General features: G+C 34.5%; 2 protein-coding genes across 21 annotated transcripts; one reads left to right on the forward strand and one right to left on the reverse strand.

The window, feature by feature from the left end:
* The first annotated feature begins 1,841 nt into the window (after positions 1 to 1,841).
* LOC111283352 (ETO1-like protein 1) lies at positions 1,842 to 5,817 on the forward strand. The gene is made up of 5 exons (XM_022871828.2): positions 1,842 to 2,110; positions 2,196 to 3,908; positions 4,402 to 4,693; positions 4,992 to 5,301; positions 5,389 to 5,817. Exons 1-5 carry the CDS (start codon positions 1,980 to 1,982, stop codon positions 5,607 to 5,609), a joined length of 2,667 nt encoding a protein of 888 aa, XP_022727563.1. The 5' UTR covers positions 1,842 to 1,979; the 3' UTR covers positions 5,610 to 5,817.
* Positions 5,334 to 20,746, reverse strand: LOC111283351 (kinase superfamily protein). 20 transcript variants are annotated; one of them, XM_089758620.1, is made up of 24 exons: positions 20,334 to 20,746; positions 19,441 to 19,699; positions 19,217 to 19,322; positions 18,988 to 19,129; positions 18,477 to 18,738; positions 17,536 to 17,903; positions 16,830 to 16,903; positions 15,861 to 16,023; positions 15,498 to 15,684; positions 14,533 to 14,767; positions 13,904 to 14,398; positions 13,298 to 13,355; positions 12,296 to 12,383; positions 11,396 to 11,470; positions 11,218 to 11,301; positions 10,934 to 11,077; positions 9,777 to 9,983; positions 8,168 to 8,250; positions 8,014 to 8,068; positions 7,101 to 7,177; positions 6,802 to 6,984; positions 5,998 to 6,154; positions 5,730 to 5,779; positions 5,334 to 5,636 (listed from the first exon to the last, which is right to left on the reverse strand). In XM_089758620.1, the coding sequence occupies exons 1-17, from the start codon at positions 20,632 to 20,634 to the stop codon at positions 9,965 to 9,967; spliced, it is 3,060 nt and encodes a 1,019-aa protein (XP_089614746.1). In that variant the 5' UTR covers positions 20,635 to 20,746; the 3' UTR covers positions 5,334 to 5,636; positions 5,730 to 5,779; positions 5,998 to 6,154; positions 6,802 to 6,984; positions 7,101 to 7,177; positions 8,014 to 8,068; positions 8,168 to 8,250; positions 9,777 to 9,964. The 20 variants fall into 20 exon arrangements, with proteins under 20 accessions (XP_089614746.1, XP_089614742.1, XP_089614743.1 ...); XM_022871816.2 differs by having other exon boundaries at positions 5,499 to 5,636; positions 9,777 to 9,849; XM_089758625.1 differs by having other exon boundaries at positions 5,499 to 5,636; positions 9,777 to 9,849; positions 10,934 to 11,103.
* Positions 20,747 to 21,398: the final 652 nt, after the last annotated feature.

Consider the following 21,398-nt stretch of genomic DNA (forward strand, 5'->3'; position numbering starts at 1 on the left):
TTATGAAATAGTCAATTATCATATCATAATTATTTTGTATGTAATTAAACATATATTTTTATTATTATAAATATTTAATTTTGTTGTTACAATAATGAAATATTATTATTATTTTAATCTTATCAAAATAATTTTACAATTAAACCTTTAATCAATTACTACTAAATAAATTTTTTAAAAAAAAAAAAAAAAAAAAAAACTCTATTCTTGTATCTGGTTAATGGGATGGTAGGCTGGCTTGGGGGACATATGGCTGACCAAAATGAGTTGGCTCCTGTCCAGGCTTTCAGCATTTGTGAGGACACTTTGGTTATTTCACATGGCATTTCCCCCCAGGAATTGAAAGGCGGAACACCGCCACCACTTATTCTCTCGTATGTTTCTGCGTTTTTTCTTTTTTAAATCTAGTATTAAATATTTAATTTAAAATTAATTAATAATAAATAAAAATTTTAAATTTAAATAAAAAATTATAAAAAATTAAATATTTATTATATGTGAAATAATTATTATGGCAAAAATAAAAAAAATTATCAGGCCAAATATTCGAAAAAATAAAAAAAAATTTATACTTTAATATTATATTAAATATTTAATTTAAAATTAATTAATAATAAATAAATTATTTAATTTAAATATAAAATTAAAAAATTAAATATTTATTAAATATAAAATAATACCAGTTCCAAGCCAAGGACGAGGCAGAGGAACTATTGAATGTAACCCACTCACACCCCTTCTACTCTAAAAGCTTGCTGAGCATGTGGGTCTACTGGACATCAAATCATGATTCGATCACTGTATTTCTTTAAAAAAAATTATACTAATTTTGTTCCAATGTTATTTTATCCAACATTTAAATACATTTATTTCTCACAAATAAAATAAATATATAATAAATAACATAATTTATGAAATTAAAAAATTACAGTACATAAAAACGAATTCTTTTAACACAATTCGCCAATGGCTGTTGTGGACCCAAATATTAGTGGGTCTTGCAAAAAAAAAAAATCAAAAATTTTTTTCTTCTGATATGAGTAATATGTACAGGAAGATCTCCTTTTTCATAACTATATTTTTGTTTAGATTTATTTTATCCTTTATTTGTTGTACTTCCAACGAATGGTAGCTGCAATCTTTCTGGTCTCCAACCGAAGGAAAGTGAGTGACAAAAGAAAAAGACAAAAAAAAAAAAAAATTTCCCCTTTACCAAACAAAAGAACCGTTACAAAAAGCATAGAAAGTCGGAACTCAGCCACTTTTTTCCCTTGTGGATCCCCCCTTCAAACTTTGATCTCCCCCACTGCCTTCTTCAAAACCTCAGATAAGCTTTTCTTCAAAATTTCAAAACTCAAAATCCAACTTTCTCTCCTTCTTTCTCTATCAGTCTCTCTCATAAGAGTGTGTTTATTAAGGCATTTTGGCTTTATTGTAAAAGGCTACAATGTGGGTTTGATTGCCTTAGAGGTAAAGATCTTTGGTTAACTGTTGGTGGGTAATTGGTAGTTTCTCATTTTATTGGTTTTTTTAATTATTTTCTTTTTTAAAAATTGATTTTTTTTTTTTTGGAATAGGATCAGCTAGTAACTTTATTTTTTTTACAGTGAAAAGATCCCTTTTTTTTTCCTAATTTGTTGGTGTAAATTCTAGGCTGTACCAGCTTGTTAAGAGATACCCATATCCAAAATATAGTGAATGATTGTTTGTTTCTGATATTTTGTTTGCTTGTATTAAATTTATATAATTGAAGTTTTGTTGCTTGGTGAGGTAGGAATGGTCTCTTAGCTGAATAGGACTAGTGTGATTATTGATAAGGAGGGAACTGTTCTGCCTCTTTTGTGTGTGTTTCTCCCTTTTATCTTTTTTTTTTCTCCAAAACTTTTTGTTGTTGTGTTTTTGAGTTTGGGAAGCAAAGAGAGAGAAGTCCCTATTTGGTTATTTTGGAGATCTGGGACTTGTTTAATCTGTTATGCCCAATGAGGACTTTCTTTCCCTCTGATTCATGTAAAGAATCACAGCTCAATGCAATCAATCCTCAGTCTTGGCTCCAAGTTGAAAGAGGGAAGCTTACCAAATTCTCTTCTTCCCACACCACCTCTTCATCCATGTAAGTTTTTCCTTTCATTTTCTGTGTTTCTGCTCTTTTTTTGTTTTTTTTTTAAATTGAGATTGTTTTGGTATAATTGTTGTAGAGAATCATTTGTCAAGGTTCCTGAGCCACCAATATTGCCATTCTTTAAACCTATTGATTATGTAGAGGTTTTAGCCCAAATTCATGAAGAACTAGAGTCATGTTCTCTGCAAGAGAGGTCGAATCTTTATTTATTACAATTTCAGATCTTTAGGGGCCTTGGGGAAACCAAATTGATGCGGAGAAGCCTTCGTTCTGCTTGGCAGAAGGCTGGCACTGTCCATGAGAGGATTGTATTTGGGGCATGGTTAAAGTATGAGAAGCAAGGGGAAGAACTTATTGCTGACTTGCTTGCAAATTGCAATAAATGTGCACAAGAGTTTGGGCCAATAGATGTTGTTTCTCAGCTTCCAATTGAGGTGAATGGCAGTTCCCAGGAGACTTTTATGATGAATGGGGACAAGAGCCTCAAGAACGTGAACTTTAAGATTGGAGATGAGAAAATAGTTTGTGATAGGCAGAAAATTGCTTCTCTTTCAGCCCCATTTCATGCCATGCTTAATGGGTACTTCACTGAATCACTATGTGAGGACATAGATTTATCTGAAAATAATATCTCCCCATTGGGTATGAGGACAATCAGTGACTTTAGCATGACAGGCAGTTTGAGTGAAGTCCCTCCTGATCTTTTGTTGGAAATATTAGTTTTTGCAAACAAGTTTTGTTGTGAAAGACTCAAAGATGCTTGTGATAGGAAACTTGCATCTTTGGTTTGTACCAAAGATGATGCTGTGGAGATCATCGAATATGCCATTGATGAGAATTCCCCTGTTCTTGCTGCATCATGCTTGCAGGTTTTTCTACATGCACTGCCTGATTGTTTGAATGATGAACGGGTGGTGGAAATATTTAGCCATGCCAATAAGCAACAGAAATCAGTCATACTTGGACAGGCCTCATTTTCACTGTATTGTTTATTAAGTGAAGTAGCTATGAACCTTGATCCTCGATCTGATAAAAATGTTTGTTTCCTAGAACAATTAATTGAATCTGCTGAAACTGACAGGCAGAGAATGTTAGCTTTTCATCAGTTGGGATGTGTAAGGTTTCTGAGGAAAGAGTATGATGAGGCTAAAAGCCTTTTTGAGGCAGCTGTAAGTTTAGGTCATGTTTACTCTATTTCAGGTTTGGCTAGACTGGGTTACATTAAGGGTCATAAACTTTGGTCTTATGAGAAGCTCAGCTCTGTCATCTCGACTGTTAACCCACTGGGATGGATGTATCAGGAAAGGTCATTGTACTGTGAAGGTGATAAGAGGTGGGAAGACCTTGAGAAAGCAACTGAACTGGACCCAACTCTTACCTACCCCTACATGTATCGGGCTGCTTCCCTAATGATGAAACAGAATGTTCAAGCTGCTCTGGCTGAGATCAACCGGGTACTTGGGTTTAAACTTGCATTAGAATGCTTGGAACTCCGATTTTGTCTTTATTTGGCCATTGAGGATTACAAAGCAGCAATTTGTGATGTTCAGGCAATTCTAACACTTTCACCTGATTACAGAATGTTTGAGGGACGGGTGGCAGCATCCCTGCTCCGTACACTTGTACGTGAGCATGTTGACAATTGGACAACCGCAGATTGTTGGATGCAGTTGTATAATAGGTGGTCTTCTGTTGACGATATTGGATCTCTCTCTGTAATCTACCAGATGCTTGAATCTGGTGGGCCAAATGGAGTTTTATATTTCAGACAATCATTACTTCTCCTCAGGTATGGCAGACTTACAAACTATTATGGGCCTTGGACATAAGTTTTTTTAATTTTAAATGGGTCAACCTGCAGCTTTTTTCTCTTTTAAGCATTTGAAACCAAGCCTTATGGTTTTTAATTCACTTAAATGTGTGTAATAAGTGCTTATCCTATCTATGTCTGAACCCTGTAGTCTTTACTCCATGCTAACTGATTTCAGAAGAGATGCATTGACATAAGGGTCATTGGCCGAATGAAAAAAAAGACATAAGGGTCTGGCTCTCGTCTCTCTTTTACAGCATATATTATCATCCCTCATCTACCCCTCAACCATGTATGCTTTTCCTCCTTTTCTCAATCATCCATTGTTTTCTCTCCATTGCGAAGTCACCACTCTCCACCCCCACCATCCTCTTTTGCTTTGTTTTCACCATCTATCCCCAAAATTAAGTTTGGGTTGCTGTCAGATCATGCTTATGTGACTTGTAAGAATTATGTGGGTTGACTTGATCAGGTTGAATTGTCCTGATGCGGCCATGCGAAGTTTAGAATTAGCTTGTCAACATGCATCCAGTGAACATGAGCGCCTGGTTTATGAGGGATGGATCTTATATGATACTGGTCACTGTGAAGAAGGGCTTCAAAAAGCAGAAGAGTCTATTAAAATTAAAAGATCCTTCGAGGCCTTCTTCCTTAAAGCTTATGCATTGGCTGACTCTAGTCTCGATCTATCATGTTCTTCAACAGTTATTTCACTGCTTGAAAATGCCTTGAAATGCCCTTCAGATAATCTGCGAAAAGGTCAGGTGAGGTGTCCATTGCCCTACCTTGTTCGTTCAAAATCTTCTCTATGTCACTACAGTTTCTTCCAGAGTGTGCGGCTATACTTTCATAAGTTCATAAATATTTTTCCATGAAGCAAAAAAAATCTTTGTTTGTGCCCTATCATGTAGTTGCATCACTACCAAAAAACATATAGTTGTTGCTATGAACTGCTGTGATTTGTAAATGGTCAATTGTCCTCCGTACTTGGGCTGTTTGAATTTCATTCATGCAAAAACACATCAGCGATGTCTAATCCTGGTTTTGAGCTCCATTTTGCAGGCTCTTAACAATCTTGGAAGTGTGTTTGTTGATTGCGGGGAATTGGACTCAGCAGCTGATTGCTACATTAATGCCCTTAAAATCCAACACACGAGAGCCCATCAAGGCCTTGCGCGTGTCCATTTTCTCAGAAACGATAAGGCTGCAGCTTATGAGGAAATGACTAAACTGATTGAAAAGGCAAAAAATAATGCATCTGCTTACGAGAAGAGGTCTGAGTACTGTGACCGTGATCTCATAAAGGCTGATCTGGATATGGTCACTCGATTGGATCCACTCCGGGTCTATCCTTACCGATATCGAGCTGCAGGTTAGGGTTTTTTTTTTTATCGTTAATATACTGCAGCAAATCTTCATTTAGCTGATCCTAAAAATCTATGTTGCATGTGTTGAACAGTGTTAATGGATAGCTACAAGGAGAAGGAAGCCATTGACGAACTATCTAGGGCTATTGCATTTAAACCAGATCTTCACCTTCTACACCTACGGGCTGCCTTCCATGAGCATGTTGGTGATGTGTTGGGTGCCCTTCGAGATTGTCGAGCTGCTCTCTCTGTAGACCCAAACCATCAAGAAATGTTGGAACTACACAGCCGTGTAAACTGCCATGAGCCATAAATCTATTTTTTGTACCTTTTTCCTTGGCTAAAAATTAAAAAAAAAAACGAAATCACAACTTATAAAAAAAAAAAAAAAAAAAGAGAAGGGTGGGGGAGAAATTTTGAATTGCGTTATTACCATGTATACTAGCAAATGTGTGCAACGTAGAACCCATGTTCTAATATATCCTGTAAGAATTTTGATAATGAAAAATTTTCAATGCCTACTTACTCTTGTAATCAGTCAATATAGCTAAGAACAAACAAAATTCACGAGTCCAAATATTTTCCATACAGCTAAGAACAAACAAAATGTAGACGATATCTTCCATCAGGACAAAGAAACAAACAAACAAATATACATGTAGCTAGATGTTTTCATGAGAAACAAAAGTGACGAGCATTACTACATCATAAAGCGTGTTGATACCACACTTTCCCTCGAGGCTAAAGTGAAGAAGCTTTTATCAAAAGCTGAAACTCAAGACCCCCAACCCGCGTGTGGGCGTGATGTGGACGGCACATAGCGGAGTCACCAGTCTCTAGAAAGAGCCGTGCCTTGGGCTACATACACAAAGGGTTAAACCAATTAAACTCAATAATGTCATGGCATTTTCCAAAAGTTATGGCGTTAGAGAGGATAGTGTCAAAATATATAGTATTAAAAAGCAATCTGCCTTTCTGAGTAGCCGTAAAATAATACTATCCTATAGCACCTAAAGTTGAATATTCGATGTCTGCTAGCCACCTATTATCATATGACCTTCAATTTTTTTATTTGAAAAATACAATTATCAAAGCCATTAACAAAAAATTACCCCTTTTTACAACAATTATACCTGACTCTTAAAAACTATAAAAAAAGGCAAAACATACACAAAACATGCCTTCCCTGCTTCTCTGATCATAACCATCGACAATATGTGCAAACTATGGACAATTGGAGAACAATTTGGATAACTGGTGTTAGTAAATATATATTTTATGATGAGGAATCTCTTAAGAGCAAACCTTAAGTAATTGCACATGAGGTTAAAGACAGCCACCGACTTAGTTCAAAATGCCTATATAGAAGAGCATACCCTAAACATGATAAGTCTACACCTCATACTAAGATAACCCCTCTACTACTAGGCTAAATCTGAGAGATCACCGGTATCTCACAACAATAATTTACCCAAGGATATTTTTTCACAAGATAATCAGCATACCTTGCAGTCATCACTTTAGCATGACATTGGATCACCTTGATTTAATGACACTGGTACTTGGCATTCTGTATTGCAAGGAACCTGGCAACTAAAAATTTCAGGATGAATTCACCTTCCATCCATTCTCAATGTATTTCATCACTGTTATCTTCATAAAATCAACTTTCAACTTTCTTGGCCTTCCTGTTTTAAGTAACAACCAGGTCAATCTGAAGTAAACATAAATAACTGCATTTCTTGACGATAGTGACAAATATACTTTCCAAGAACAGTCTTTAAGTTTGAGAGAAATGATTGACCTTGTCTACTTCTATTAACTTTTGTGAGGTTGGAAATAAGGATGCCTCAAAGCATCATCAACACTTAATCGATCATCCTACAAAACACAAAATGCATTTCAAGCCCAAAAACATCATACATACAATCAATTGCATACAAAAATCATTTGTCCATAAACTAGTAGTTAGTGAAAAACAAGTAAAAGGATATATTGCTCTAGAACTTGCCATTTTATAAGAAGATGCATTGACACACTCATTTGTCATCTAGACCATTAAACACCCTACCAGTTCAAGGAAGATATATAAAAGCATTTGATGCTCAGAAACTATCCTCACTATAGAAAGACCTTATTTCTCTAAAGAAGGTTGAAATCACCACTCAACTAGTACCTTTAATGGCTAAAAATAATCTTAAGCTACCGTATATAATTTAAAATGATTGCATAAGAATGTCAAAAAAGAAATTATATGCATTTACACAAATTATTGTTTTCGAGAATATTTTTTTATAAATTTTAAGAATTACTTTTATCATGTTTTTTCTTTAACAAAAGAATTGAAACTTCATGCTATTCTCAAGCCAACAAACAAAAATAGCATACTAAAAACTATTTCTTTTGCTCTTAACTGATTCAAAGAACATTGAAAATTTTATGTAGGGATTTTCTCTTTAAAAGCCACTTGAACCTACGGATTCTACTAAGAAAAAACAGATGATCTACAGTTTACCATGAAGTTTTTGCTAAACAGCAAGAGAAAAACACATTCACAAAGTCCCACTAAAAGCGTACCTGAATGGAAGCATTGTCATTGCACAAGAGAGGTTACAAATTAAACTTTATTCATTTTATATTAATGTACTCTCTCATTAAATTTTAAAAAGCAAATGCATCAATAATTTTCCACTGAACTTGTAAATCTGGACACTTACAGGGTCCCAGAGTAACAGGTCGCGCACTAACCGCAAAACCCAAACATTTTGAAATCTGCAGATAATTTTGAAACAAAAATATAACAAGTGGGAGGTAATACTAAGGAACATAACAAAATCAGATAATCATATATTACAGAAATCAAGAACCTACCCAAGCTTAATAGGGTCTCTGCTCCTTACTTGACGTGAGAAAAACTCCTCAGAGCATTTCCAGGAGGCAGGTGACATGCCACCCTATACCACATGATGTGGTTAAATACTAAACACAGGAAATCAATTTCACAATTAAGGATAACAAACAAAGGCATCCACAAAGCACCATCCTTTCTAACATGCGTTGTCATCTCATCTATTGACTTAAAATTTGATCACCTTTGTTAACTGTCTTCAGAAGAAATAAAAGGGTGGTATACCAACTGAAGTAGCATTGCGCATGTAAAAAAGTGAAACATAATTCAGGATGATTCATTACTCAACAATTTTTTTGTTCAGTACACAATCTGAGCCACTATTAGATGGTATAAAATATTCGATATTTGGATTAATTTTCTGCAGAGTGACAGACTAACTTATAATGCATTACAAACTTACCTAGTAATCTGGCGAACTATCGCTTTAATGCTTTTTATTATTCTATCACATGAAACCATTTTGATCCTAAATACATGCATCACACATTCATATTTACCAGCTTACACATATCAACAATATCTAATTCTATTATCGCAATTCAATTCATGACCTATAGTGAAAACATCAAACCAGACCAAGAGGGATTCTACCAAGAAATGGTTTAATTGCTGGTAAGATGACAAAAAGGAAATATAATAAATTTTAGGATGAAAGAACAGATGATTTGAGTGAATGAAGGCTTGAATTTATAATGTTAAGTACATGGTATATATTCAAGCGTTGGTGTTGGTGATAAGCTGTACCTTATCATCTTTACAGGATTAAATCCTAATCTAAGATAACTACTAGCTTAACATCTTTACAGAATTAAACCTTAATATGAGATTAAAATAACTTATCTAATTATTCTAAGATTACAACTAATTTATCTAATAAAAAAATTATGTAGATAAGTCTTAGTCTTCTAAGTCTTGATAAAGAGATGACTAGTCACGAAATTCCACACTCCCCATCAAGCTGGGGCATAGATGTCAATCATCCCCAGCTTGCTGATCAAGACTACAAAAGTTTTTCTTGGAAGAGCCTGTGTAAGAATATCTGCAGTTTGAAGTCCTGTTGGAGTATAAATCATATTAGTATCCCTTCTTCGATCTTCTCTCTAATGAAGTGATGGTCATTCTTTGAAAAATTTAATGTTAGTCAAAGTTTACAGCTTTCAGTGTCTTTAAATTTTGAAGAAGATTTTTTTACAGCATTGGGTGTCACATCATCAGTTAGTCAAATTTTATTGCTGACTCATCATGCCATGTGGCAATTTTGCTGGCAGGCAGTACATGCAGCGTCCTACATGGTACTCTTAAGGGCTCCATCCTCTTTCCAGTTAAAATGTTGTCAAATTGACCAAAAATAAAAGAATAAGAGGCAAATTGCCCCAAATAGGAGATGAAGGGCCACAATGACACTTTTGCATAGTTTGAGGGCCAAAAGTGTTATGCCAACTTCAAATAACGGAGGGAATGGGAATTGAAGACAAAAAATAAATAAATTTAATACTCTGCAATATTACTAACATGTTCTTGCAATAGTATAAATATGGAACATATTTAGCAACGAGGATTGAAACTTACTTGGTTCGTTTCACGATGATGTTTGGAGGAACTCCCAGTGACTAGGATGCACAATTCCATGAATGATCTAAGCCTGAAACCACGACTCCAGGAATTATAAGGATACTAGACACCATTTCTTCCAAGTAGAACATACTCTCTTGCTTGATGTATTCACTCACAAACATAAAAATATAGATTGATATCTTTCAGCATAAAACTTCTTGGCTGTTTCAAATAAACAATTTAGTTACATAATTAGAGCCTCGGCTACACAAGTTTGCAGAAAGCCAGAAACACAGGAGAATAGCTCATTCTACCCTCTCTCCAACCTCCAGAGAGAACTCTAAATTAACTGGTCAACAGAAAACCATTAAAGTAGTATAAAAAGTAAAGGACAAGAAAAATGCAACAACAAAGAGCAGAATGTTTTAGACAGTATGGTGTAGGCAGCCTCAGGAAACTGAAATTTCTTCAATCTTTTTGTTTGTTTCTTTCAAAAGTTCCAGCTCAAAACTTGTCTATACATCATCACATCAAACCCATATCTTCAGAATTCCTCTAAGGCACCAACATAGCCAGTATTAAACTCCCAAAGCCCAAGAGTTTGCCACCTTTCATGGGTCTATAGCCCTCACTTCATCACACACACAGCTACAACTAAGCTTTAACCATCCAATTGGAGCTTAAACAGGAGAGAAGCTTAAATCACAGCATAATTTCATAAACCTTTTTAAATAAACTAATTTCTTACACTAATATTACATTGTGGCCCATATAACAAGCTTATGTCCAAAATAACTTGGCCATTATATTTCTTTTTCTTTTTACTGGACAAATATAATTACAGAAAAAGATAAAAGGACTAAAAACTGAAAATTGATTCTTCTTAACGTCATTCAACAAAGAAAAAAAGGGGATACAGAAATTAGAAAATAGTTAATATCCCTTCAAATTCATCCTACAGAAGAGATGCAAATAAGCCAACATGACATTCATGATTGTACGCATTAAAGACAAGGCTAGTAAATTAATTGGCTTATCCATGTATCGTAAAGAGAGAAAAGCTCTCACAATAAATTTACAACATGTGAAAGGAAGCTTGTAAGAGATGCAGAATATTAAAGGATGGTCATTTCTAATCATTTTCTAAGGGAAGAAATGGAGTTGAAACTTACTTATAAGCAAGCTCCTTCAAGCCTTCATTCCAACCCTGAAGATGATGATCTAGAAAAGTACGCGTTACAGCACTTATCTGAAATACATTTGGTGACCCCAAAATCATCTCTAAGATCACAACACCCACGCTCCACATATCATATCTGTCAAAATCATTTCCAAAAGCACTCTACTAGTCCAATAAACAAAAGTTACAGAACATTGATCAAGAATTTTGAGAATGATTTCAGTGTGGAAGAAGAACTTTGGATATAACAAATAAGGAAAAGGGATCTTGACGTACTTCAAAGTAGTGCTTGTTGGCCCCTGATACCAACTAGCATTAAGAAGAGCTTCAGGTGGGCTATAATCATGAGTTTGCTCGGATCTGTAAAGACAAGTAGATATCTGTCAAAAGTTTTCCCTAGTGAACCAAATCATGGATAAGGAAAAACAAAAAACATCTTAAACAGAAACACCACCTAGATGGTCCAGCTGATCCATATAAATGCTTCATTGTGAACCCATCTATTGCACTTCCAAAGTCAATGATGTGCCTAATAATTGGTGAATAAAAAGCATTAATAAATTTAGTAACTCGATGGTTTTTAAAGCACAAGAACTAACCACACACTACACAATGCAACATAAACTTTGCGACAACTGCAAATGCTAACCAAGTTATAAAACCATTTTTTCCTATTAACTTGTATCCTGAAGTCCTAAATTGCTAAATTTGAAATTGCATAACAAAGAGCAATGAATTAGGATCTTCATTGGAAGCATTGTCTTTTGAGAATCATATGCTATTATATGTTGGAAAAAGTGTGCTTATACTGCTCAAAAGATAGGTGCATGCAAGCCAAAAGACATTCGCACACAAACAAAGGAATCAAACCTGGCTTATAAGTTTCATTCGTTGATTGACATGCAAAGCACTAGAACTTGAGTGGGGAACATATCTCAGGGAAGAGAGCACTTGGGACCATAAGGACAGTAACACAAAATTTGAAAGACATGTACAGTGCAACTGAAAATTGCAGCATAATGCACATTAACAACAATATGAAAGCAATAAGTTATTGCTCAATACATTTTGAGCACGCAAGGTCAGGCAGAAGGTCTCGTGAAGATAAAAGTCTTCATGAAATAAAAGAAATCGGGAAAGCGCTTTCGTCTTGTTCTAATATAGATCAACCACTTACTACATGCATCAAACACACCGTAAGCCTAAAAAGTGACACCTTGGAGAACTACAAAGATATGCTTCAACCATTCATACACAATACAATGAGTAACAGAGTAAAACATGCATACCAACTTCAAAAAGAGAACCAAATTAAACATTTAAAACAGTGTTAATAAGATATGAAGAACAATACATTTTAGTGGTAAAATTCTTATCTCCACTTGGAATTCCTCTCAAGCATCTTCCAGTCTTCTGGTCCTCAAAGCATATAACCATGTTCTCTTCCAATAAGAAATATGAAAATATACCAATTAGCACAAATTCATAGAATAATTTTCTAAAAATAGATAGGAAAGCTAAAGAAACAAACGGATCATTATATATCATTTTATTCCAATGATCAGCAGATATGGATATAGAATGTTTGACGAGGCAATTCCTAAAAGTTTTGTGACAGCATTTTAACTATGAGCCCAGAATTAATATGCTTCCAAAGAGAAACAAATAGTGGAAAGTATTAAGCACATGATGCCATATGCTAGTTTATTAACATAAAATCATAGCATCCACAAAAGCTGATAAGATATTTAGGTTAATTAAGCAAAATTCTTTTACTTATTGTTGATACAACCTTTCAAGAAGGATGGACTCATCGTGCTTCCAATATGCCAATTATCAAGTTGATGAATCCAACAAATCATAGTTGAATTGATACAAAACAGTAACAGAAAAGAACAATTAAGTAAAATTATATAGTACTCCTATATGTTATCAAATCCCTACCACCCCTAATCTGCCAGGCTGGCAGTCTATTTATCTAGAGCAATGACATTCACATGCACAGCTCTCATTCCAACCCCCTTAACAGTCAGCACACATCATAGAACCATACTCCTAACCCTACAGCAAAAGCATAAATAATAATGGTCGACCTAACATGATGGACTATTAAAAACAATGCACCAAATGTAAGGTAGAACTTTTACTTATGTAGCATGTGTCAACAGGAAATCCAAGAGCTGAATGTATAACAAGGATTACCCAAATATGATCATCTAAGCCAATGGGACCAAACAATGAAGCTTGGACCTAGTGAAGGCAGTCAATATATATCTTCACAAATATCCCAAGTTTTTATTTTTAAAAATATAATACAAGTTAAATAACATTGTAAACAAGGCGTTGCCATCCTCACCAGGTTTGATATCCCTGTGGGTAATATTGCGATCATGACAGGACTTCAGTGCTACCAACTGAGCAAATGAAAAGAGAAAGCATACATCAAGACAGCAGTTAAAACAAGATCACAAAAGTAAATATAATATAGTGTAGGGAGGACACATTTGGTACATGAGAAACTTCTAGAAGGAAACAAATATAAGCCACGATTTGTTACCAAGTTGAGATTTGAAACAAGTTTTATTAAAACTTGAATTACAAGTACTGTTTATAAACAACAGTGTTTAAAATGAGTTGAAGATTTCTAGTATCATATAACTTCAAATTTGTGACAAATAAAGGAGAGAAAGAAACTTACCATCCATTTGTTTAAAGAAAAGAAAAAGAAACAGAAAGATGAGAGCTAGAAAAGAATAAAAAATAGGGAAAAGAATGGAATAAATCTTTTGAAAATGTAAGTGAAAAGAAGGGAGGTTAAAATGAGTATTCCTTTATCCCTTAACATTAATTCATTTTTAGGAAATTTTTTGGGAGGATTTTGAATGAATGATAACACTTTTATGCAGGTGGATTATCAACAAAATCATGACAGCAACTTAAATCTGAAATCTGTAAGATGTACCAACTGTCGAATAAGATTGCGCATTTCCTCTTGTCCTTCTTCTGTTGTCTTCAACCAATGCCACCATTTTGATGGACGCAATATCTGAACTTGTTTTACTTCCTCAACCTTTTCTTCAGTTGCATTACGTTCTGCTTCTTCCACAGTATACATAAGCTTTGATAGTGACATGCCCTCATAATGAAATACAAGCCATATTTCATTAGATCGTGATTCAAATGACTCTACATATCTTGCAATATGGTTCAAACCTTCTTCAGAGGCAGTTCTGTGCCATCCAAACTTGTTCAGATTTATATTTTCAGAACTCAAAGTGATTCCTAGTTCTAAATTTATATCTAATGTGTCATCGAAACCAGATTGTGATGCCTCCAAGAAAGGTTCCGATACTTCAGCCGATGGAAAACTTCCAAGATTTCTAGAGGCATTTAAGAAGACTTCACCAAAGTACTTCTCCCGTAGACCACTTAAGTAAACAGAAGCCCCTCTCTCCACCTGTGATAGGGAAGATGATGGCATAAGATGCATCCAGACCAAACAGTCATAAACAAGATAGAAACCACTCATTAAGCGAAGATAATGGCATTGCATAAGATGAGTTCAACATAGAAACCTTCAGAATGGCTTACCATTATGCGTTTCAGAATAAACAAGTTGCCATCAGGAGAACCAACATGACTATCATGACTAGATGTGTTACTACATGAACTACTGTTATAGGTGTCAAAGTGACTATCATCAAAATTGGTATTCTTGTTTTCTTCACTCCAGCTTGAAGCATTACTGCCTTGATGGCAATTCCAACTAAACGACAACCAAACCTCACCATAAGAACCACGACCAAATCTTTTCTTTAGTATATACCTGATAAAAGAAAAGTATAAGTGTCATAATGGTGAAATGACAATAAAGAACCACCACTTTTCTGTTTTTTTTAAACCCTTTGTTTTCTTATTGGAGAAAACACAATCGTTTTAAACATACAAAATTACACATAAGTTAAAACTTTATCTCTATTGTTTGGATTAAAGAGAACGAACTATGATTTCTAGGGGATTTGAGGTAAAAATCAAAAGGTCCTTCGAGCAATATGCCAAAAAGTGATATTCTAATTTCCTCCACTTCTGTACTCCAAGAAATTTTAAGGAACATTTGGTATACATTGTCCTCACAGATGAAGAGTCTAGTGATCCTGTCAATGGTGATTGTCTATCACCTTGTTAGGAACAAAATAGTAGAATCAAAATATTATCCAAAAAAAAAAAAATAGTCCATGTCTTTTTTTAATGATAGAAGTGTCTCTAATTTGATGTTAACCCATATCACATGTGAATAAAAATAAATAAATAACGATATATATGCTCGTATATATGAATATAAACATATAAATATCTATTTATTTTATTTTACATATATTTACATGAATTAGGGGCAATTTTGTCCAAAGATCACTGCCGAGGAGGTGATCCAACATTATTAAGATTTTGGGCATGATTGATGCATTTAAACTCTATGATGGAGGATCAATGCCATGGAAGATCACCAAGCTAATGCAAAAGGGTGAGGAAAGCATTAAGGAAAGAAAAGAATAAACCTCGAGTCTGGCATTGGATACTCCTCTGTCCCATAACTTGAACTAGTATCATGGAAGGGTATGGATTCAAGCAAACCAAGGAAACTAGCGAAGCCCTCTGGGTTTACACATTGATCTTTAGCTCCATCAACAGTCATCCCAAAGTTTAAGCAAAAACTCCAATCATTGTACACATTTAAAGGTCCACCTAACAGATTGTTTAAAGAAAATATATTGCAATATTGCACCATTAATGTCAGGAACTTTAAGGAAGTCAATATGCTTCAGTTCCTACCAAAATGAATCAAACAGGAAAATCATAATAGATCAAAGTACAAACCATGCAACCTGCCAGCTAAAAAGAAGAGAGAGAACTTTACATACCACAGGGTTGTTCAAAGGCATTAGGTAAAGCCTGGGGTAAGTCATGCACATAATCTTCCTGATCTGCGTTTTGAGTTTGAAAACTTTGAATTGTATCATTCACATCATCATCAAGCTTCTCAGATAAATAAAAACAGCCATAACTGCCATGTTTTCCTTGAACCTGTGTGGCAAAAGACAAACAAAATCATACAAGCAAAAATTTCCCACACTAGGGTGCAAGCTCCTACAATAGTGTTTCTATTATCTCAATCACCTTCAATGACTAGAAAGTCAAATTTCCTTAGTGCCACACAGGGATAATACAACTTAAAGTCTAACAGGATAATAATGACAACTGAATGAGAATTTGTTTAAGCTCCAAACAACTTGTAGAAGACTAATATTGGAACAAAGCAAAGGAACATTACAGTCAGCGCCATAATAATTAGACTTTGACTGGGAAAACAGGGAGACCCTAACCTATAATTGGGCACAATTTGAGATTCTCATAAAATAAAAATGTTCTTCCTTTCAAACCCAACAAGAAAATAAGAGCAGGAATTCACTCAGAAGAGTGGGAAAGAAGCACCACAAAAATGAGAATGCATGCTTAGATCAAAGTAGAGTTTCCCAAGTTGCTATATAGTTTTCTTTTCTTCTCAGATAATATATTTCCTTTAAAATGGAACAGCCCCAGTTCATGCCACCATGGAGAGTGAATTCAAATTTCAGAGCCCATAGACACCAAAAAAAAAAGAGAAATGCCTTGCAATTTCCCAACTCCATATTTAACAGTAGATAAGGATCTTCACATCTTTTCACTTTTAAAATGCCATAAAACTGGAGGGGGTATAAAGTAGAACTGAATCTTTTAAACTGATAATATCTCTAAAACTTAAACACTCCCTAGATATCTCTCTGAGAACGGGAACCAAAAAAAACAAGAAATTTATCTCCATATGAAACACATTAGTTTCTCAGCCTTACCAATAACCTGTTAAACTTGGTTGTGATTGGATGAGTATGTTCCAACAGCAGTAGGTCAGGACTAATACCATTACCTGGTCATGATGGCAAAAGGAAACAAGCCTATTAATTAGAAAATAATTATTCATCACAGCAGCAAACATCTTAAATAAATAAATAGAAATAACTAAGATGTATCATCAAACTACAGTTCAAACCAAAAAGTTAAAGCTGTCAAACAATATAATATAGCATATAAACAAGATTTTCAAGAGAACAGAAAAGATACACGACAAATGCACTTAAATAGGAGCATGCCCATGTTACACTGATGCAATGAGAGCTTACCTAAAGAAGACTCAGAACATCAATAAGCATGCACCTTGAGAAGGATGTAGTAAACAACAAATGCAAGGAAAGATGATAGTGTTGCAATGGAATTCTCTCCACCAATCAAGATGGCTGCTTAAAACAAACATGCTAGCTACATGGCTCTGAATATAAACTGATTTGTGCACGCCTAAAGCTGAATATAAACTGATATGTGCACGCATAAAGCTTAAAAAGAGCATATATTTAAAACAAATGAGTTCTCTCCTGAACCAGGTAGTGAAGATCAAATTCATTAAACTTCCTTATGACAATTTCTTCTAATTACCAATGAATTCAGTCAGTGCCCATTCCATTCAAAAATCATTCACAAGAAAGTCTAGCAAGAGACACTTACCTGATCGTTCAAAAATGAACTTTTGTAGTCCATTAGCTGGGAATTCCTTGTCCCCTTTTCTTCCACAACTTTCAGTCAACAAGCTTTGAGAAAGATAAGCAGATCCCAATGGAACCACAACAGCTGCCATATTGTCCATGCTGCCCCTCTTGAAGGCAGTATTCACTAAGCAATCAGCCAGTGAAAGTGAGCATGAAGAAGATAGTCTTGATCCAATAGTCGCATGATTCTTTACTTCCCAAAGTAAATCACAAACATCCTGCAAGCTCAACTTTTCAAATACGCCATCAGAGCCAACCACCAGATAACTATCATTAGCAGTCAGAGATTGCCAATCTGTCACCTCCGGTGCAGCAATAACACCGTAACTGGAGAAACATGCACAGAATAATTTTTAATAAAATTTTTTAAGATAAAGAGAGTTTTAAAATATAATAAGATGAAAATTGTTGATTGGAAAAACAAACATAATGTAAAAGTAAAGCAGAAAGCACAGACATGCATAACTTAGAAAATGTTATTGCTATCTAAATAATAGATACCAAAAGATTAATCTTTGTGTACTTCAAATGAGGATATTTCCCATTTCTTAGTAATATGTGAATTTTAATAGATTTTTTAAAAATAAAGCAAACCATTCTATATTTAAAAAGAAAGAAAACCTTCTAAGAAACCTATATATGCATAATAAAAACATTTTTATTAACATGGAGCCATGCACCGACTTAAGAAAATAACTCTCTCCCTTCAAAAAAATTTACCAAGATGTCAACAGACTTTAACCAGCAATTTTAGTTTTATTTTAAGCAAATTTAAGCTGAATTACACTATGCTAATCACAATCTCAAAATTTTCTGGAGGTTATTGTCAAATAGAAGATAAATGGAGAAAAGCTACATGAACTCTCAGTAGAATTTGACTCTTCCAATTTAGAACACCACCTTTTATATAATACATCACCAATAGCACGGGAAATCGCTAGCTGACCATTCACACGTGGCACACCACCCCAATCAACAACATAGCCACCAGCCGCTTCTACTCGAGACCTTTCATCATCTCGATCAGGGTGATGATCTCTAGTTAGTTCCTTGACAACATAATACACTAATCCACTGGATGCAGCCAGTTTAAAGTTAGAATTTCTTAAAGGTGAAGCAGCACCATTGCGCCTCTGCTCCTTGTACAATTGTAACAAAGTTGCTGCAATATGCAAGCTACACGAGATGAATAAACTTCACCATTTTCTTGTGGATTTAGAAAAAAAAAAAAATTAACAGTAATACTCTACACTCTGACATGCAATGACATGATTTGATAGACAACACTCTATGAGTAACTTTTTTAAGGGAAGGAGTTGGGAAAAATATCTTCTAATCATGCTATGGAGAATATATTTGAGTCCAGGGAAATTTTAGGTCAATTCAAGTGCCAACCAAAGATTCATCTTACCTTTAGCCTCAGTAGGAGAATGAAATTTTTCAGAACACAGAATGGCTTTGGAATCTCCAATGTTGGCAACTAAAATTTGACCATCTGCTATCAGTATAACTGTAGCTGTTGAACCCGAACCAAGGTTATTTCTAGATGCTTCCTTCACAGATTGAAATCACATCAATATAAAAGAAAGTTTAATGCACATAGATCTGAAGAAGTGAAAGAGAAAACCAATTGAAGATACCTTGGAAAATTTTGCATCTATGTCATGGATTGCCCTTAACAAAGCTTCCTTCAATATGTCCAAGTGAAAAGAATCATCAAGATTTTCTGGGACAAGGAACTTAAATCTGTGCAAGCATTTATACTTGGGATTAGATATCACCAACAGCAACCAACAGCTATATCCATTTTTCTAAAACAAGGAACAGAAACATAAACATGTCCTGAGTGTACTTATGAAAGCACCTTTCAGAGTTCAATTCATGCCCTCCAAGTTCTTCGTCCCGGTTAAGCACTTGGAAAACAATATCCCGTTCTCCCACATTTGGCAACCTACCTGAGGGTTTCTTCAATACAACAGAAAAAGTTGCATCCAAAAGGAAATATGTATGCAAAGCAAAATACTCCAGTAAAAGTTTTGAAGCCATATCACTAGCTTCAGCACCATTATGACCATCAAAAACTGCAACAACTCCAACTGTAACTTGCCTAACCCCCATTTTGCCTGCCCCAATATAGAAAAATTTATATATTAAACCACTATAGCATGAGACTTAAGACAAGTTATTAAATCTTTGATATATACAAACTTCTTCAACCATCAAAAAAATCAGGAAAAATACAGAATCATTAATCATTTAATAAGATCCTTCTGGAACAAAATTGCCTCTATAAGAACACTAAGTCAGTAGTAAACTTTGAAGTTAATAGTCTAGTTTAGCAAAATATCTCTCCACTTTTACAATCCACCCATATTTGAGTTAAGTTAATATCATCACTACATAGATTCCAGTCATTAGAATCGAACTAGGCATTTAATTAACAGACAAAACTTCATAACTTTAACCTTAAAAAAATTAAATCCCTATCTAGGATTTTTTTCCCCAAAGTGATGAAGTTTTTTAATAAAATAACCACTAAAAGCAAATTCATTCAACAAAAAACCCTAGAAGACAATTAATTCTCATTCTCAAATCCTAACATAAAAACTGTTATTAAATTGTAACATAAATTTATCATGTTCTTTAGTTAAACTCTACTGCATCACTAGTAAAAACAATTTCTTTATAAACACATTGTAAAACCCTAAAAAACATAACGCCACACAAATAGAAACAGAGAGGAAGATAGAGAGATACTTGGAAAGGGAATGTGAAGATCGAGCATGCAGAGAGTGCGATCTTCCATGTGCTTTCTTCGACCCTGGAGCATGGCCGATTGGCAACGTGCCGTCCTGGAGGTGGCGGCGCGTTTACCGGAGTCGTAACTCGGAAGCTTCCAACGAGGGCATTTTGGAGATTGGAACACCGCAGGTGCACCGCCTTCTTTGTAAACCGTCAAACAGGTAGAGGATTCTCCATGAGAACGTGTCGTGGAGCACACCAGGAATCCTAAAACGAATACCACTAACTTGAACGGCATCGTGATAGTGTCACTCATTAACCGACTTAGATTTTCATTGATGGAATGTAACCGCAAAGATGAACAATTGACATAAATCTTGAGGAAAGAAAGGAATAGAACCACGCGCTAACTGCAAATTTGTTCGCCCGGTTTTGTAAAGCTGGGGTTTTCGGTCTTTTTATTTATTTATTTCGGCAGGTCTTGTTCTGTATTTAGGGGGAATTTTAAATGCACCACATTATATATATACCATATTTTTATATACATCTCAATTTTAAAATTTATTTTTTATTTCTATTAATTACATTCCATCTCTTATTTTACCCTTTTCCATTCGTATCATTTCTTTTTTCTTTTCTTTTCACTTTTTAATGTCATGTTTATCGAAAATGAATATTCAAAAAAATTTTGAAACTTTTTTAAAATGTATATCTAAGATTTTTTAAATCTTTTTGAATATTTATTTTCAAAAATTTTCAAAACCTTTTTGATATTCATTTTAAAAAACTATCAAAAGTTACTAAATATATATTTTTAAGAAATCTTTAGTTGTCTCATAAATGAATATACGAGAATAATTTAAATTTTTCGGATCTCTAAATCCAATAAGTTTGGAGTTCTTGATTTTTTAGGACTAGACAAATCTACCAATAAAGAACCTTAATCTTTTGACCATTAAGTACTGACTATTCAATAATGTTTGTAATATTTTTACAATTTTAACAGATGTGCATATGAGAAAAATTATTAAGTGTGAAAAGGTACTCGTGCAAATTGACCACTACACCATATGCTATAAA

This window comes from Durio zibethinus, chromosome 3, assembly GCF_047325235.1.
Source record: "Durio zibethinus cultivar Kanyao isolate XHJ-2024 chromosome 3, ASM4732523v1, whole genome shotgun sequence".
NCBI lineage: Eukaryota > Viridiplantae > Streptophyta > Magnoliopsida > Malvales > Malvaceae > Durio > Durio zibethinus.

Excerpts from the sequence above, each read along its gene's own strand:
- LOC111283351 (XM_089758616.1), bottom strand. The coding sequence starts at position 20,634 with ATGAGTGACACTATCACGATGCCGTTCAAGTTAGTGGTATTCGTTTTA. Across the intron at positions 17,904-18,476 it reads GGTGATGTATTATATAAAAG|TTACGGTGTTATTGCTGCAC; the intron begins GTGGTGTTCTAA and ends ATGTTTCTCCAG. Across the intron at positions 14,399-14,532 it reads TTATTCTGAAACGCATAATG|GTGGAGAGAGGGGCTTCTGT; the intron begins GTAAGCCATTCT and ends TCCCTATCACAG.
- LOC111283352 (XM_022871828.2), top strand. The coding sequence starts at position 1,980 with ATGAGGACTTTCTTTCCCTCTGATTCATGTAAAGAATCACAGCTCAAT. Across the intron at positions 3,909-4,401 it reads CAATCATTACTTCTCCTCAG|GTTGAATTGTCCTGATGCGG; the intron begins GTATGGCAGACT and ends TGACTTGATCAG. Across the intron at positions 5,302-5,388 it reads TTACCGATATCGAGCTGCAG|TGTTAATGGATAGCTACAAG; the intron begins GTTAGGGTTTTT and ends TGTGTTGAACAG.